This window comes from Sinocyclocheilus anshuiensis, unplaced genomic scaffold (genome assembly GCF_001515605.1).
Source record: "Sinocyclocheilus anshuiensis isolate Anshui unplaced genomic scaffold, SAMN03320099.WGS_v1.1 scaffold454, whole genome shotgun sequence".
Lineage (NCBI taxonomy): Eukaryota > Metazoa > Chordata > Actinopteri > Cypriniformes > Cyprinidae > Sinocyclocheilus > Sinocyclocheilus anshuiensis.
The window spans coordinates 69,577-86,056 of record NW_015548217.1 but is presented as its reverse complement, the minus strand read 5'-3'; the positions used below and the strand labels follow the sequence as shown (position 1 = coordinate 86,056).

Genomic DNA, 16,480 nt, shown 5'->3' with positions numbered 1-16,480 from the left:
ATATAAAAGCTATTCCACTTTCAATTATTTTGTACATAAACCCTCATAATGAAGTTCTGCTGTAGGAAATATGTATTCTTGTTCATATACATGTCTCTCTGTGGATTATGTATGTGCCATAAATCTTTTTAACTAGTAAGTCTGTAACACTTAATGATTCATTTAATTTCCATTTCCAGTACGTCACTCTTTTGGACTAGATTTCCTTTTAATCCTTAGCGCCGCACATCATCAGATGTATAATTACTAAAATAGAAATAAGCAAGTTAATATAAAATAATCGAGGGAAAATTCCATTGTTGAACCTGAGAGTCTCTGAGACGCATTTCCCCGAGAGGACACTTACAGTATATCGTTGTGGTTGTACATTACCCAACATTCCTTGAGCTCTGATGATTTCAGCAGGAAGACACTGACCCATGTGCTGAAAATACAGTTGATGTTTCTGAGAGAAATGACGTGATTGATCAGCGTTGTTGAGCTGCGTCTGAGGGAATCTGTGTTTCAGAGTCGTTTCAAGTGGTGGTGAGAGGGAACGGGTTTCGACACGCCAGAAACATTGACCAGGTCCTGTGCAGCTTCAAAATCAACGACACAGTCACGCTCAGTGAGTGTCTCTCCGAGTGAAAAACCAGCTGTCTAGCTGCATTCAGAACTCAACTGATCTGCTTTACTGAACGCTGAACATTTTAGTGCTGTCAAACCATTAATCGCATCCAAATAAAAGTTTTTGTTTGCGTAGTATATGTGTGTGTACTGTGTATATTATTTTTTTTAATAGAAGTTACACATAATGAAAGATTTAGTTTTAGCTAACTAAAATAACCCTGGTGTTAATTCGTAGTTCGACGTTCTAATAATAATCGGAATTCTTCTGATCAGAATTTAGAACCCTTTTTTGTTCTAATAAAAACATTTATTTTTAGCTTTTGGTGCACACTGAGTCCATCAGTGTTTGTTTGGTGCGAAAGTGCACTCAGTTTCACACCATGTACATGAACAGAGTCAAAGAACCACCCCAAACTTTACTTTTCCTCTCAGTAATGATTGTGTGGCGAAACATCATTATGATTTTGCACAGAGGAATGTGAAGCTGATCTGAAGTAGATGCTCTCCATCAGAGAAAGTGGTCTTATCTGTCAGAAACGCAGACTTGGAGCTATTGCTACAAATATACCCCAGCGACTTAACACTGCTTTTGTGCTGCAGGGTCACATATGCATAATAAATATACACAGTACACACGCAAATATTATGTAAATGCGATGCGATTAATCGTTTGACAGCACTAGAACATTTTATTCTTCTGTTTACAGACGAGAAGCCTGCGAGCGTGGAAGACACGTTCTTGCTGTGCCCCGCGCCGGTTATAGATGAAGTTGGAAAGTAAGTGTGAGGTCTGTGTTTATGATCCCTGTCAAAGGTCACATTCCACTTCCTGCGCAGCTCGCTGCTTTAGCCGTCCAGGCGGATCATGGCTTTCTTGTTCCTGTCAAACCTGAAGAATCACAGCTTTACATGATGTCAGCGGCTCTGAGGAGCCATTAAAAGCAGACAGTTCCTCAGAAATCATTGTGTTCATCACACCCACTCTTTCTTTGTTCCTTATCCATTATTTCATTCTTTCCCTTTACTGCTCCCATAAACCCTCAAGGATCCGTATTTTCTCCCCCGCTTCTGCTTTCCATTCAACAATGATACTGTTTGTTATAAAATATTTTTTAAGTTATGGCTAAAAAAGGAAAACTATTTTATCAAAAAAAAACACTAAGTATTGAATGAAATCTAGTGCACTGCTTAGGCATCACAATATTATAATCTATAACAATTACAATTAAAAGTGTTAAAAATGTAAAAAGTGTTAAATATTACCTTTAAATTAGTAGTAGTCGGTGGAAAAAAAATATTTGTGTAAGATCCATACAATTTATATCAAAATCTAATTTTCGAAATTAGTCAATAAAACGATTATTGGAATACATTTGACAATAAAATACTATTGTAACCTTTCTACTTACAATTTCACATTTAATTCAGTGTGTTAATTGCCATTTCTTTTTTGATTATTTGATATTTACTATCAAATAATCAAATATTAAATAATTATTTGATATTTACTAGGGTAAAAATAGTCCCAAAGTTTTTTATATTTTCTGATTTCATTTGAATTTTACCTACGTTCTAATAAAAACATTTATTTTTAGCTTTTGGTGCACACTGAGTCCATCAGTGTTTGTTTGGTGCGAAAGTGCACTCAGTTTCACACCATGTACATGAACAGAGTCAAAGAACCACCCCAAACTTTACTTTTCCTCTCAGTAATGATTGTGTGGCGAAACACATTATGAGGAATGTGAAGCTGATCTGAAGTAGATGCTCTCCATCAGAGAAAGTGGTCTTATCTGTCAGAAACGCAGACTTGGACTCTGTGTGTCGGGAGAATGCTGAGCATTCGGAAAGCTGTTTTGTCAAATGTGTCCCTGGAGCACAAAAGCAGTGTTAAGTCGCTGGGGTATATTTGTAGCAATAGCCAACAATACATTGTATGGGTCAAAATTATCCATTTTTCTTTTATGCCAAAAATCATTAGGATATTAAGTAAAGATCATGTTCCATGAAGATATTTTGTAAATTTCCTACCGTAAATATATCAAAACTTAATTTTTGATTAGTAATATGCATTGCTAAGAACTTAATTTGAACAACTTTAAAGATGATTTTCTCAATATTTAGATTTTTTTGCACCCTCGGATTCCAGATTTTCAAATAGTTGTATCTCAGACAAATATTGTCCTATCCTAACAAAGCATACATCAATGGAAAGATGATTTATTCAGCTTTCAGATGATGCATAAATCTCAATTTTGGAAAATTGACACTTAAGACTGGTTTTGTGCTCCAGGGTCACATATGTTTGAGACACTAGACAGCTGACTTCAACAAACGTTCACCAGCACCCTGCAGAGCTCTGTGAGGCTGCCAGTTATGGTCTTCAAGGCATTTTTCATGCAACTAAACATCTTTGTGTAAAAAATGTAAGAGAAATGTAGCGGGGTTGTTTTTGGCACTCGCGTCTCTCTGAATCCTGTTGGTCTGGTTTTCTGCTTTTTTGGATCCTGCTGTGCAACGTTACAGGATTTGCTGGCTTTCAAAGTGACAAATATGGCTATGAAAACTGATGTTTGTTCTTTGCGCTTCAGGGTGGTGTACCTGCAAGTCAGCATGAACGAGGGTCTGTCGTTCATCACCAGCTCCGTTCACATCACTACAACCGAGTGTGTAAGTCTGAATACAAACACAGCATCACATCCAGCACAGCTACAATGCAAACTACAACATATTAAATGCTCCTTCGTTTTGAGATTTGAGAATTAATTTTACATCCTGAAAAATGGGATAGTTTCTTAATATTTAAATCTTATTTTGCCATGTAATATACCTTAATTTTACACCATTTTGTAATGAAAAATTACATGTAATTTTTGTTATAATATTTAAACATTATTTTGTCATACCATATTCATTAATTTACACCCATTAAAATTTTACTAGCAAAAAGTGCATGTAATTGTTTTAATAATATTTAGTGGCCATAGCCCCTATTGTGTTTGTATGTGTTCTTTATTACTATTCCCCGCCCAATGGGGGTCAATGGCAGCCCTATGAAGGGAACCTAGGAAAATAATGAAATTTGGCACACTTGTAGTGATGGTCATTAATAGTGATCTGACCAACTTTGGGCTTTCCAGGACCAACTCTATAGCACTACCACCAGTTCAAACATTCACTTTTCAAACGGTTATAACTTTTGAACCCTTTGTTCTAGAAAAATTAAACGTAGTCCACCTGATTACTCTCCGCATGCTGATCACATTCAATAGCTTACATTAAGACTCCACCCATTACAGTAGCAGTCATTTTGAAAAGTACAGTATTCAATTTTTTCACTACTACTCCTTCAAAATTGGTCCAATTCTTCCCAGAATTGCCAGATATGATCCGAGCCGCATAGAAATTACAGAACAGAATTTTTTGACCTAGTGGTGAAAAAAAGGTAATGATGTTGTGAACTTAACGAGGTTGACCCGAAATTGATTCAGAGCCTGTATCTTAGCCAAACTTTGATCAATCAAAATGAAACTTGGTACGCTTCATCAACACCATGATCTGAGGGTCCATGCCAAAGTTGGAGACAGCGCCACCTACGGGTCAGGAGATACCAAAAATGGCTATTTTGGCTAATAACCTTTGAACAGTTAGTCAGAATCATAATCTTGGTGTCTTGGGGACAGATTTACTAAATAGGGCAAATTAGCGTGAGAGCGCATTTCCAAAACAACGCAGATGGGCGTGGAAATTTATGCAGGTGATTCACTGACAATGCCCAAATTAAAGAACACAGACGCATCATCTCATTTACATATCGACCAACGCAATATACCAAGCGCAGTGCAAATTAGCATAGATCGCAAATACGCAGTGATGCTCATCAGGTGCTGGTGATCTACTTATGTCACAGGCGCAAAATAGTAAAAAAATGGCGCAATTACCAGTAATTTAATGAGCACAAATGTTAGTAAATTGAGTTGCATGATTAATTTTAATACTCTCCTCCCATAAATTTTGCATCTAAAAGGGAAACAAATGCATATTCAATAAGGTCAGATGCAAAAATAACTGTCCACACTTGTTTAGTGCTAATTCTTCATTGCGCATCTTTAGTAAATCCCGACTCTGTTAATAAATCTGGCCCTTTGTGTCTTATCTTGTTGTAAATTGCAATATCTTTTAAACCATTTGACATATCTACAAAAATGTGGTAGGCATCATCAACAGCATGTCTCGGAAGCACCTAGTGAAGTTTGAACACAGCGCCACCTAGCGTTCCGAAGATATAACGATTTTTACAAAATTTTGAAAACATTGTCCAAATTTATTTTGTAACCTTTCATTCCCTTGGTTATGATGATTCTGGCTATATTTGTCATTTTTCATCAATGTGCCTGTCCACATTGTAAATGGAAAAACAGTTTTTTCGCTACTCCTCCTACAAATTTTGTCCAATTTTGTCCAAAATCTGATTAGATGATCTTTGGACCGAGCCACACAGAAATGACTGAACGGAGTTTTGATATTTGCTTCCATTCCCAAGAAATACCTCTCCATAGTAGACCACGTCTGTGTTTGTGCGTGTGTATTGTGCAATGTTATCCTAATATCCTAATAAAAAATAAAAATGCTTCCCCAAAAACAGCCCCAAGGGCTTGGCCCCAGTAATTGCTCCAATTTACATTTGACTGTAAAAAATAGCATGTCATTTTAAAATAATATTTAAACATTATTTTGTAATGTTATATTCACTGATTTACACCAATTTACATTTTACTGTGAAAAATTACATGTAATCATTTTTATAATATTTATATATATAATATAATATTTTTTGTCACATTCGATTATTTACACCATTTTACTGAGAAAAATGACGTCATCTTTTGAATAATATTTAAACATTATTTTGTAATGTCATATTCATTAATTTTAAAACATTTTAAATTTTACTGTAATAAGTGAAATTTATTTTTTATAATAATTAAATTTTTTTTGTCATATTCATTTTACACCATTTTACATTTTACTGACAAAAATGACGTGATTTAAAAAAAAAACTATCTAAACATTTTTCATTTAATATTCATTAATTTATACTATTTTACATTTTACTGTGAAAACAATTATTTGTGATCTTGTAGAATATTTAAACATCATTTTGTCAAGTTATTTTCATTAATTTACACTATTACATCTTTTAATTTTTAAACATCATTTCATCATGTCATATTTCTTAAAGATTACAATTAAAATTGCAATGAGCACACACAATTAAATATTCAATAGCAACCTATATATACAGAATATATATATTTGTGTGTGTGTGTGTGTGTATATATATATATATATATATATATAGTTCAAATAGTAGTTTAATTTAATAATAATAATCAGAAGACTGAATCATCAGAATTTAGAACCGTCTCATGGTTCCTTTAGCTCGCCACATATTAAACTGTTTCCTCACATACATTTCTTTTCCTCAGAATGTTTTTAGGTGTCACGTTTTAATTACTTTCATTAAATCAAAGTAGTTGCTATAACTAAGTATAGCTATTATACTTGATTGTAATTATGCTACATTATAAATCATTGGAGAGTTTATGGGTGGTCTTTAGTTCGTAACCCTTTGTTTTCTTTGCATTCTCCTCTCCTCACGTTCAGGTCGTCCCCATCATCATTTTCTCTTCACGAACTCCTTCCCCCCAAAAACTCACACACATCAAGGGCCAAACCGCAGACAAAGCTCCTGAACGATCCCGTCTCTGATTCTCACTGCGCAGGCTTCAGGCCACGACCACTGAGTCACTTTTATGAAGCATTTCTTCTTTAAATACTTCACAAATGCACTGTGTACTTCCCGTTCTTTTCCCATTACTTACTTTCTAACAGTGAGGTTACACAGTTTTTGGTGGCCATAGCTTGTCTTTGGATGAAAATGCCCATTAGTCAATATTTTTAAAATATCATTTCATTTTACTAGCAAAAATGACATGAAAATTTAAAATAATATTTAAACACTATTTCGTGTTGTCATTAATTGATTTTACAACATTTTACTGTAAAAATGATTCTAATATTTAAACATTTCATCTTGAAATATTCATTAATTTTACACCATTTTACATTTTAATGACAAAAACTAATTTTAAATAATTTTAAACATTATTTTGTCAGGTCATTTTTGTTCATTTTAGACTTTAGATTTAGATGTTGTATTTTTTATTTTATTGTAAAAACTGTCAGCAATTTACAGCATTTTACTGACAAATATGAGTTATTTTATAATATTTAAACATATTTCGTATGCATTGGCTTTACACCATTTAAAATTTTACTGACAAAATTTATGTCGTTTGTTTACAATATTTAACATCATCATCATGTCATATTCATTAATTTTACATTTTACTGACAAAAATGATTTAATTGTTTAATATTAAATAAAAAATAAAAAAAACATTTATTAAATAACATACAGTATCAAACAAATAAATGTATCAACATAAACCAGAAATATTACATCTTGCAGGGTTATTTTGTCTGCAATTTTTATATTAAAATAATTTAATTATTAATCATAATGCATATTTTTAATCTCATCTTCATTGTCAATATATTGTAAGTTAAATAGTTAGTTAAATTAAATTGAAGGTCAAATGACAATATGGCAATACTTTTTATCCGTGAATCATAGTAATTTTTCCGATTCTCGGTCTTCCTCAACGCTTCCCTGTTTCTCTGCAGTTTGACGGCACCATCCTCCTGATCACCCTGCTGGTGCTGTTTCTATTGCTGGCTCTGCTGTTTATGTGGTGGTTCTGGCCGCTTTGCTGCACTGTAGTAAGTCATCGCCTCATTTACCGTAAATATCAGTCTTCATACGTTCTCACAACACATCTTCCAGTACTGTGTTATTCTGGGAGCCAAAGGCCTATGGATTTGCGGTAAAGACTGAGGTTGAGTGATTTAAGGTGGAAAATTGGTCAATTTGTCTCAAGCGAGGTCATGATTTAACATGCTGTTCTGTTTTATGTGTATAATGTGACTTGTGTTTGTGGTTATGTGATTATTTGACACGTCTTTCCACAGGTGATCAAGGAACCTCCACCTCCTCCACCTCCAGAGACAGTAAGTTACAGCTTTATCTGCTACTATGCAATTTTGTCCAAAATCTGATTAGATGATCTTTGGACCGAGCCACACAGAAATGACTGAACTGAGTTTTGATATTTGCTTCCATTCCCAAGAAATACCTCTCCAAAGTAGACCGTGTCTGTGTTTGTTGACTTGTTCTAGTTAGCTTAGCATGCTAGTTGGTTAACAATCTAACCAATTATGATGCCGTCCAATGTGGCTCTTGAGTTATTAGGTTAACCATAGTTAACCATAATCTGCGTTAGCATTAAGGTAGCTTCACATACTAATCTGGTTAACATGCAAAATAATTTTTTTTTGTGAGCTGATTCTCACACTGAAACCTCTCCTCAGCAGCCTGGTGAAGGTGCATGAGCGACTAGCTCAATGTGTTACACCACAGATCCCGAACACTTCATGTCGTGGGTTCGAAAGTGTGACACATGCTGTGACCAGAAGCAGTGCAAAAGTTGCATCTGTTCCAGAAATTGTGTGTTCTTCCTCTTGAATTATTAGGAATGTTTTTGTTCATTCTCATCTGTACTTCTGTTCATTTTGAGTTCATTATCACCTGTGCTTCTATGTAAACAGAGCTTTAGGTGTGCTATATATACACATATGAATGTATGATCTTGTTTGGGAGTGAGGGGTGGATACTCCAATCGAGATTTTATCTACGGTATCAATTATTTTTTTATTTTTTTTTATTCATTTTGTGTAGCAAGCATTAAACCATGTGCATTGTGCAATGTTCAAAAAAATCTTAATTAAAAAAAAAAGAAAAAAAATCCCCAAAAACAGCCCCAAGGGCTTGGCCCTGGTAATTGCTCCAATTTACATTTGACTGTAAAAAAATGACATGTCATTTTTAAATAATATTTAAACATTATTTTGTAATGTTATATTCATTAATTTACACCAATTTACATTTTACTCTTCTGTAAAGCATTAAATGTCACAGACGGAGCACGTTGATAAATATTTATGGGTCTCTAGTAGACCATAGCAGTGGTGAGAGAGAGATTGACTGAGCTGAGATTACCTGCATCTGATACAGCATTCATTCTTCATCTCAATCTCATATTCACAATAAAACATTAGTTTGAATGTACGCTGAGGAAAGCGATATCTTAGGGCAAATTAGCGTGAGAGCGCATTTCCAAAACAACGCAGATGGGCGTGGAAATTTATGCAGGTGATTCACTGACAATGCCCAAATTAAAGAACACAGACGCATCATCTCATTTACATATCGACCAACGCAATATACCAAGCGCAGTGCAAATTAGCAGAGATCGCAAATACGCAGTGATGCTCATCAGGTGCTGGTGATCTACTTATGTCACAGGCGCAAAATAGTAAAAAAATGGCGCAATTACCAGTAATTTAATGAGCACAAATGTTAGTAAATTGAGTTGCATGATTAATTTTAATACTCTCCTCCCATAAATTTTGCATCTAAAAGGGAAACAAATGCATATTCAATAAGGTCAGATGCAAAAATAACTGTCCACACTTGTTTAGTGCTAATTCTTCATTGCGCATCTTTAGTAAATCCCGACTCTGTTAATAAATCTGGCCCTTTGTGTCTTATCTTGTTGTAAATTGCAATATCTTTTAAACCATTTGACATATCTACAAAAATGTGGTAGGCATCATCAACGGCATGTCTCGGAAGCACCTAAAAAAAGTTTGAACACAGCGCCACCTAGCGTTCCGAAGATATAACGATTTTTACAAAATTTTGAAAACATTGTCCAAATTTATTTTGTAACCTTTCATTCCCTTGGTTATGATGATTCTGGCTATATTTGTCATTTTTCATCAATGTGCCTGTCCACATTGTAAATGGAAAAACAGTTTTTTCGCTACTCCTCCTACAAATTTTGTCCAATTTTGTCCAAAATCTGATTAGATGATCTTTGGACCGAGCCACACAGAAATGACTGAACGGAGTTTTGATATTTGCTTCCATTCCCAAGAAATACCTCTCCAAAGTAGACCGTGTCTGTGTTTGTTGACTTGTTCTAGTTAGCTTAGCATGCTAGTTGGTTAACAATCTAACCAATTATGATGCCGTCCAATGTGGCTCTTGAGTTATTAGGTTAACCATAGTTAACCATAATCTGCGTTAGCATTAAGGTAGCTTCACATACTAATCTGGTTAACATGCAAAATAATTTTTTTTTGTGAGCTGATTCTCACACTGAAACCTCTCCTCAGCAGCCTGGTGAAGGTGCATGAGCGACTAGCTCAATGTGTTACACCACAGATCCCGAACACTTCATGTCGTGGGTTCGAAAGTGTGACACATGCTGTGACCAGAAGCAGTGCAAAAGTTGCATCTGATCCAGAAATTGTGTGTTCTTCCTCTTGAATTATTAGGAATGTTTTTGTTCATTCTCATCTGTACTTCTGTTCATTTTGAGTTCATTATCACCTGTGCTTCTATGTAAACAGTGTGCTATATGTGCTATATATACACATATGAATGTATGATCTTGTTTGGGAGTGAGGGGTGGATACTCCAATCGAGATTTTATCTACGGTATCAATTATTTTTTTATTTTTTTTAATTCATTTTGTGTAGCAAGCATTAAACCATGTGCATTGTGCAATGTTCAAAAAAATCTTAATTAAAAAAAAAAAGAAAAAAAATCCCCAAAAACAGCCCCAAGGGCTTGGCCCTGGTAATTGCTCCAATTTACATTTGACTGTAAAAAAATGACATGTCATTTTTAAATAATATTTAAACATTATTTTGTAATGTTATATTCATTAATTTACACCAATTTACATTTTACTCTTCTGTAAAGCATTAAATGTCACAGACGGAGCACGTTGATAAATATTTATGGGTCTCTAGTAGACCATAGCAGTGGTGAGAGAGAGATTGACTGAGCTGAGATTACCTGCATCTGATACAGCATTCATTCTTCATCTCAATCTCATATTCACAATAAAACATTAGTTTGAATGTACGCTGAGGAAAGCGATATCTTTGTCGTACTATCCTTTCATCTGTTAAGGGTGATTTCCGATGACAGCGCTGCTCAGTGCAATTGTTGGCTGCTTGTTGAAAGTAAAAATAACTTCCTTGTTTAAAACCGTGTTTCAGTTTCTTTCAATATAAAAGTACTGCTGACTCACTAATAAAAACAGACTCTTGTCGCCATCTAGTTCTCAGAACAATGTAACTAACCAACACTAACGTACACACACCGTTTCCCAATACTAAATACTATTACTAAATATTACTATTATTAATATGAATATTATTTATTGAAATGACGCCCTGGAGCTCACATCTCCAAAAATGTTGAAGCAAATTTTCAAATAGACGTTATCTTTATTAACAAACTGCATATTTGAAGTTTAAACAAGTACATTCTTGCCTAAAAAAAAACTCAGTAGTGTTAAAGCAGTGTTATTTATAAAATTATAATGGATTTGGGCGTCCGCTATGACACTCACTATGAGAAACACTGCAAATGGAGTGATACAAACAGTGAAATGGTTAGAGTTCTGTTATCACTAGAATATCACACTCCTCTTAGCCAATCAGATTCGAGGACCAGAAAGAACTGTTGTGTGTGTATGTATATATATATAGACAGATACATAGATAGATAGATATAGATGTACGTGCATGTGTGTAATACTATAATAATAATGATTATAATAAATAATAATAATAATAATATAATTATAATAAAAAATAATCAAAATATTGTCAACTATTTTTTTATTATTTTTTACATTTTTATTATATTATTTTATTAAATAATAGTTAAACATTTCATTACATTTTATGTAATATTTATTCAATTTACACTATTTTACATTTCATGCTAAAAAAAATACATGTAATTTTTAAATAATATTTAATTATTATTTCGTCATGTCATGAGAATAATTAACATTTTTAAAACTCTGTTTATGGCCAGAGTTAGAATTTCGTAGAAAGTAAAGACTTTTCATAATATACACATTTTGCAATTTTTTTTATAAAAACACATAGCTGTTAACACTTTTATTTTTGGAAGGATATGAGTTAAAAAAAACAAGATAAGATAAGAAGTGCGATGGTCTTTTTAGTGCGATTTTTAAGTCTTCAGTCTTCTGTGTCTCAATCCGCTCCCTAGTTCAGTAGTAAGTACACTACTTAGTGAGGTCAGCCATGTTCTTTTTGTTAGTAACTTACAGTAAGTGTGACTGTAATTTAACTATAAATAATGAGTAGCATGTTGCTCGAAAAGGTACAGTTTCAAATCAGATCAGATCAGATATCTCGTCTTCTGTATTCGGTAGCAAAACCCATGTCAACATCTAAACCACAGCAGAGTTAGAAAGAACTGAATTTTCTTAGTGTGAGATTCATAAAGAGACTTTAATGAAAACCATCAGATGATTTTGAGTAACAACATCAACATGTCAAAGAAGCGCTGGCAGATGTTTCGTACCTCTCGTGCTTCTGCGAATGATGTAAGATGTTTTTGGTCTTCAGGAGTCAGATGATGAGGATGGGACGCCAAAGAAGAAATGGCCCACGGTGGACGCCTCGTATTACGGCGGTCGAGGAGTCGGAGGAATTAAACGAATGGAGGTGGGATTCCTCAAAAGAGGAGATGCAAGCTTACAAAAATGTGTCACGCGATTATTATTGAAATAACAAATTCATAACACTCTCTGAACTTCACTAAATAAAATGTAGCTGTTGGAAGAGTAATTTTCTTGTAGTGATTATATATAAGAAGTCTCTTCTGCTCACCAAGGCTGCATTTATTTGATCAAAAATACAGTAAAAATGTGAAATATTATTACAATTTAAAACAGCTGTTTTCTATGTGAATATGTGTTAAACTGTAATGTATTTCTGTGATGCGCAGCTGTATTTTCAGCATCATTACTCCAGTCTTCAGTGTCACATGATCTTCAGAAATCTCAGTGCTAAGTTATTATTATTTATTATTGGTGCTTAATTTTTTTAATAATGGTTCTTCTTAGTAATATTAAAATGTTTTTGCTGCAGTTTTTGCATGTTTTGATGAATCAAAAGTTCTAAAGAGCAGCATTTATTTGAAATAGAAATCAATGTCTTTATTGTCATTTTTGATCATTTTACTGCATCCCTGCTGTATTAATTTCTGTCTTTTTTTTTAATCGCATTTCCGTCAAACTTAGAATATGAAGCAGCAAAAACTATTTTCAATATTGATAATAATCGGAAATGTTTGTTGAGCAGCAAATCAGAATATTAGAATGATTTCTGAAGATCATGTGACACTGAAGACTGGAGTAATGATGCTGAAAATACAGCTGCGCATCACAGAAATACATTACAGTTTAGCAGATATTCACATAGAAAACAGCTGTTTTAAATTCTAATAATATTTCATAATATTACTGTATTATTTGATCATGCAGCCTTGGTGAGCAGAATAAAACATATATTTCAAAAATGTTTACAATTTTAATTATTCCAAATTTTTGACTGGTAGTCTATATAATTTAATATACAGTATATATATATATATATATGTGTGTGTGAGTGTGTGTGTGTGTGTATACATACATATACACACACACACACACACACACACAACCAGATTTCACTCAGATGTATAATTGAAAAGTCATTTCAAGTTGCTAGAAGTCTCCTAGAAGTGAAATATCAAAACATCTTAGAAGGAAACTGAAAACTGAAAGGCATGTTTTTTGCATTTGCTGAAGCTCTGTAACAGGTTTCGGAAGATCTGATCTGATGTTTTGCCTCTGGTCCAGGTTCACTGGGGAGGGAAGGGCTCTACCGAGGAGGGAGCCAAGCTGGAAAAACCCAAAAACGCTGTCATAAAGATGCCTGAGCAGGAGTTCGAACCCTTTGAACCCAAACCCAAGAAACCAGACAACAGGAAGCCAGCTCGAGACAGGAAGTGGTATTCTCCCATTAGGGTAAAGAAGCTTTGTCACTGTCATTATTGTTTACTGAAGCTGCTGGTGTTCAAAGCACATTGTAAGTGTTATTGTCTCCGGTTCAGGGTAAACTCGACGCGATCCTGGCTCTTTTCAGACGTGGATATGATCAAGTTTCACTTATGAGGCCACAGCCGGGAGATCATGTGAGTATCTAGATGATCATTATCTTTCGTCCAGAAGTATGATGTCAAACAAACTCCTCCAGTCTGACTCTAACCTCATAAATCAACGTCCTGTGGACTTTTTGACTCATTTCCTTACCTTTCATTTGTTAGGCGCAGCTCGCCACCTGCGTCAAATCACTAGCCATAAAACTGAAATAAAACAAACGTTGACGCTTTCCAGACAGTCCGACTCTTACTTATGCAGAGCAGCCACATGGTTTGGCTTCTCCATGTCAAATCGCAGGTTATCGGATCTGATTTAGAGTTTTTACACAAGCGTTTTGAAATGAACTATCTCTAACCGTTTCATATGTATGTAAGAAAAACGTTTTTAACTAGAATTCCATGTTTAAGAGCATCTGCCAAATTTAGCAACCAAGGAGTCGTTAAGCCGTTCATAATCAATGCATACAATGGTTCTGGTCGAGTTTTTGAGCTTGCTGGTTTTAATCGCCTCGAGCGAAGGGTTGCATGACGCAAAGTTTCTCTGCGGAGGAATGGTTTCCAGCTCCTCGTCCTGTAAATCCTGGGCCTCTCCGCTGCTCTGTGGTTTGTGACGAGAGGCCTGAAAAATGCCCAGACTGACGCTCTCGTTCTTTCTGAGCATGGAAAACAAATGAAACGTGCATCATTTCCTGTCTACAATTGCATTAAGAGGACATAAACTAAATCCAGCAGTGCTTCTGCTGTGGAAGAAAAGTTGAAAACAAGGTCATGCCAATGCTTTTACGGGAATCTCTAAAGATTTACTTAAGACAGTGTAGTTATTGGAAGAAAAATCAGTCAGGTTATACTTGATCAATATTCTTAGTATTAATGAATAATTTATTATATATGCAGTGCCACACTACAAAACTAAAATTGTATAATGCTTCTGAAAGAAGTCTCTTCTGCGCATGAAGGCTGCATTTATTTGATCAAAAATGCAATAACAATTGTATTGTGAAGAGGGTTATTATAGTTAACTAAAACCATACAAAAGTGTTACTTGAAATAAAATAAACATTACAAATTAAATGTAATAAAATAAATATATAATATAATAAATATAAAAGCTTTTTCTGCTAGTTGCCAAAGCAACATAAAACAGAAATTTAAAAAAATATTACAAATCTATATAGACATTATATATATTTAAAGCTAAAAAAAATAAAAATAAAAAAAACAACAAAATTACTTAAAATTAAAAATGGTCAATAAAAACTAATTCTAAATATTTAAATATAATATAATATGTATTATAGTATATTTCAGGTAGCTGTCAAAGCATCATTTCTTATCTTTATTTAATTTAACTTGAGGTACTAAATTAACTAAAACTTAAACTGAAATAAAGATTTATAAAAAAACTATATAGACATATTTCAAAGCAAATAACTAATACACATTACAAAACACACAACAAAATTACTAAAACTTTCAAATGAAAATGAAGTAGAAAATACAAAAATACAAAACAAATTAAACACATTTTTAAGAATGCTATAATTGTATCCCACTGATACTGAAATAACCCTGATTGTGAAATATTTTGACAACTGTTTTCTATTTGAATATTTGGAAAAGAAATGAAATCGTCATGATTTGCTGACTAAAACTGTATTAAGAGAACAAAATTTATGCCGCAGTGCTTCCGCTGTGGAATAATAAATAAATGTCATCAGTTTCTGTTGAATTAATAATGCATTATATATGGTCAAACATTTTTTGTTATGTTTTGTAAGTCACTTACGCTCAACAAAACTGTAAAAATTTAATTCTATTTGTGACATTATGAAAGTAAAATGAGCTGTAATTTGTGCCCAGTAATGCCGGAAGTGTTTATTAAGAAATTAATTAGTACATATATGCTCATGTTTTTATTCATTTTTATTTCAGTTTGAGTTGTTTTAGTACAAGTCAAACTTAATTAAAGTGAGAGACGTTGTCATGGCAGCTAGCTGAAATAAAAAAGTTATACTTGTATTTAAAAGATCGTATATTTATTTTTGGTCACACTTTATATTAGGTGGCCTTAACTACTATGTACTTACATCAAAACATAAGTACAATGTACTCATATTGTATTGCAAAACACTTTTGCTGTTATTGAGGTGGGATATGGGTGGGTTAAGGTGTAAGGGATGTCAACAGTGTAATTATAAATGTAATTACAGAAATTTATTACAGATGTAATTACATGCAGGTATTTAAAAAAAAAAAATACAAGTACAATGTAAAAACATGTATGTACACAATAAGTGCATTGTACCAAATGATTAATTTAAATGTAAGTACATAGTAGTTAAGGCCACCTAATATAAAGTGGGACCTTATTTTGTTAAATATACATTTAATATTTCATTTATTTAAAGTAACAAAAAAAATTGAATGGTTTTAGTTTTAGTGAACTATAAAAACCCTGGTTTAAAGGTGCCCAGCCATTTTTTTCCAACAGGGTTTGGGGTTATAGAGGACTTTCAGACTCTTTCCATGATGCATTATTTACAATTCTGGATGATTTCATCTGTGCTTTTCACAGAGCTCCAGCCAGTTTGAGAGATCATCTGTGTGTGTGTGTGAGTGAGTGAGTGAGTGTGTGTGAGTGTGTG

At 33.7% G+C, this 16,480-nt stretch overlaps 1 protein-coding gene across 1 annotated transcript in view; it reads left to right on the top strand.

The window, feature by feature from the left end:
* Positions 1 to 16,480, top strand: part of LOC107653967 (anthrax toxin receptor 1-like) — a 32,424-nt gene that overhangs the window by 14,088 nt on the left and 1,856 nt on the right. The window contains exons 10-17 of the mRNA XM_016440822.1: positions 509 to 607; positions 1,317 to 1,386; positions 3,201 to 3,279; positions 7,360 to 7,455; positions 7,705 to 7,743; positions 12,257 to 12,355; positions 13,534 to 13,701; positions 13,788 to 13,868. Coding sequence (XP_016296308.1) covers positions 509 to 607; positions 1,317 to 1,386; positions 3,201 to 3,279; positions 7,360 to 7,455; positions 7,705 to 7,743; positions 12,257 to 12,355; positions 13,534 to 13,701; positions 13,788 to 13,868 — 731 coding nt within the window. The remainder of the gene's footprint in view (positions 1 to 508; positions 608 to 1,316; positions 1,387 to 3,200; positions 3,280 to 7,359; positions 7,456 to 7,704; positions 7,744 to 12,256; positions 12,356 to 13,533; positions 13,702 to 13,787; positions 13,869 to 16,480) is intronic.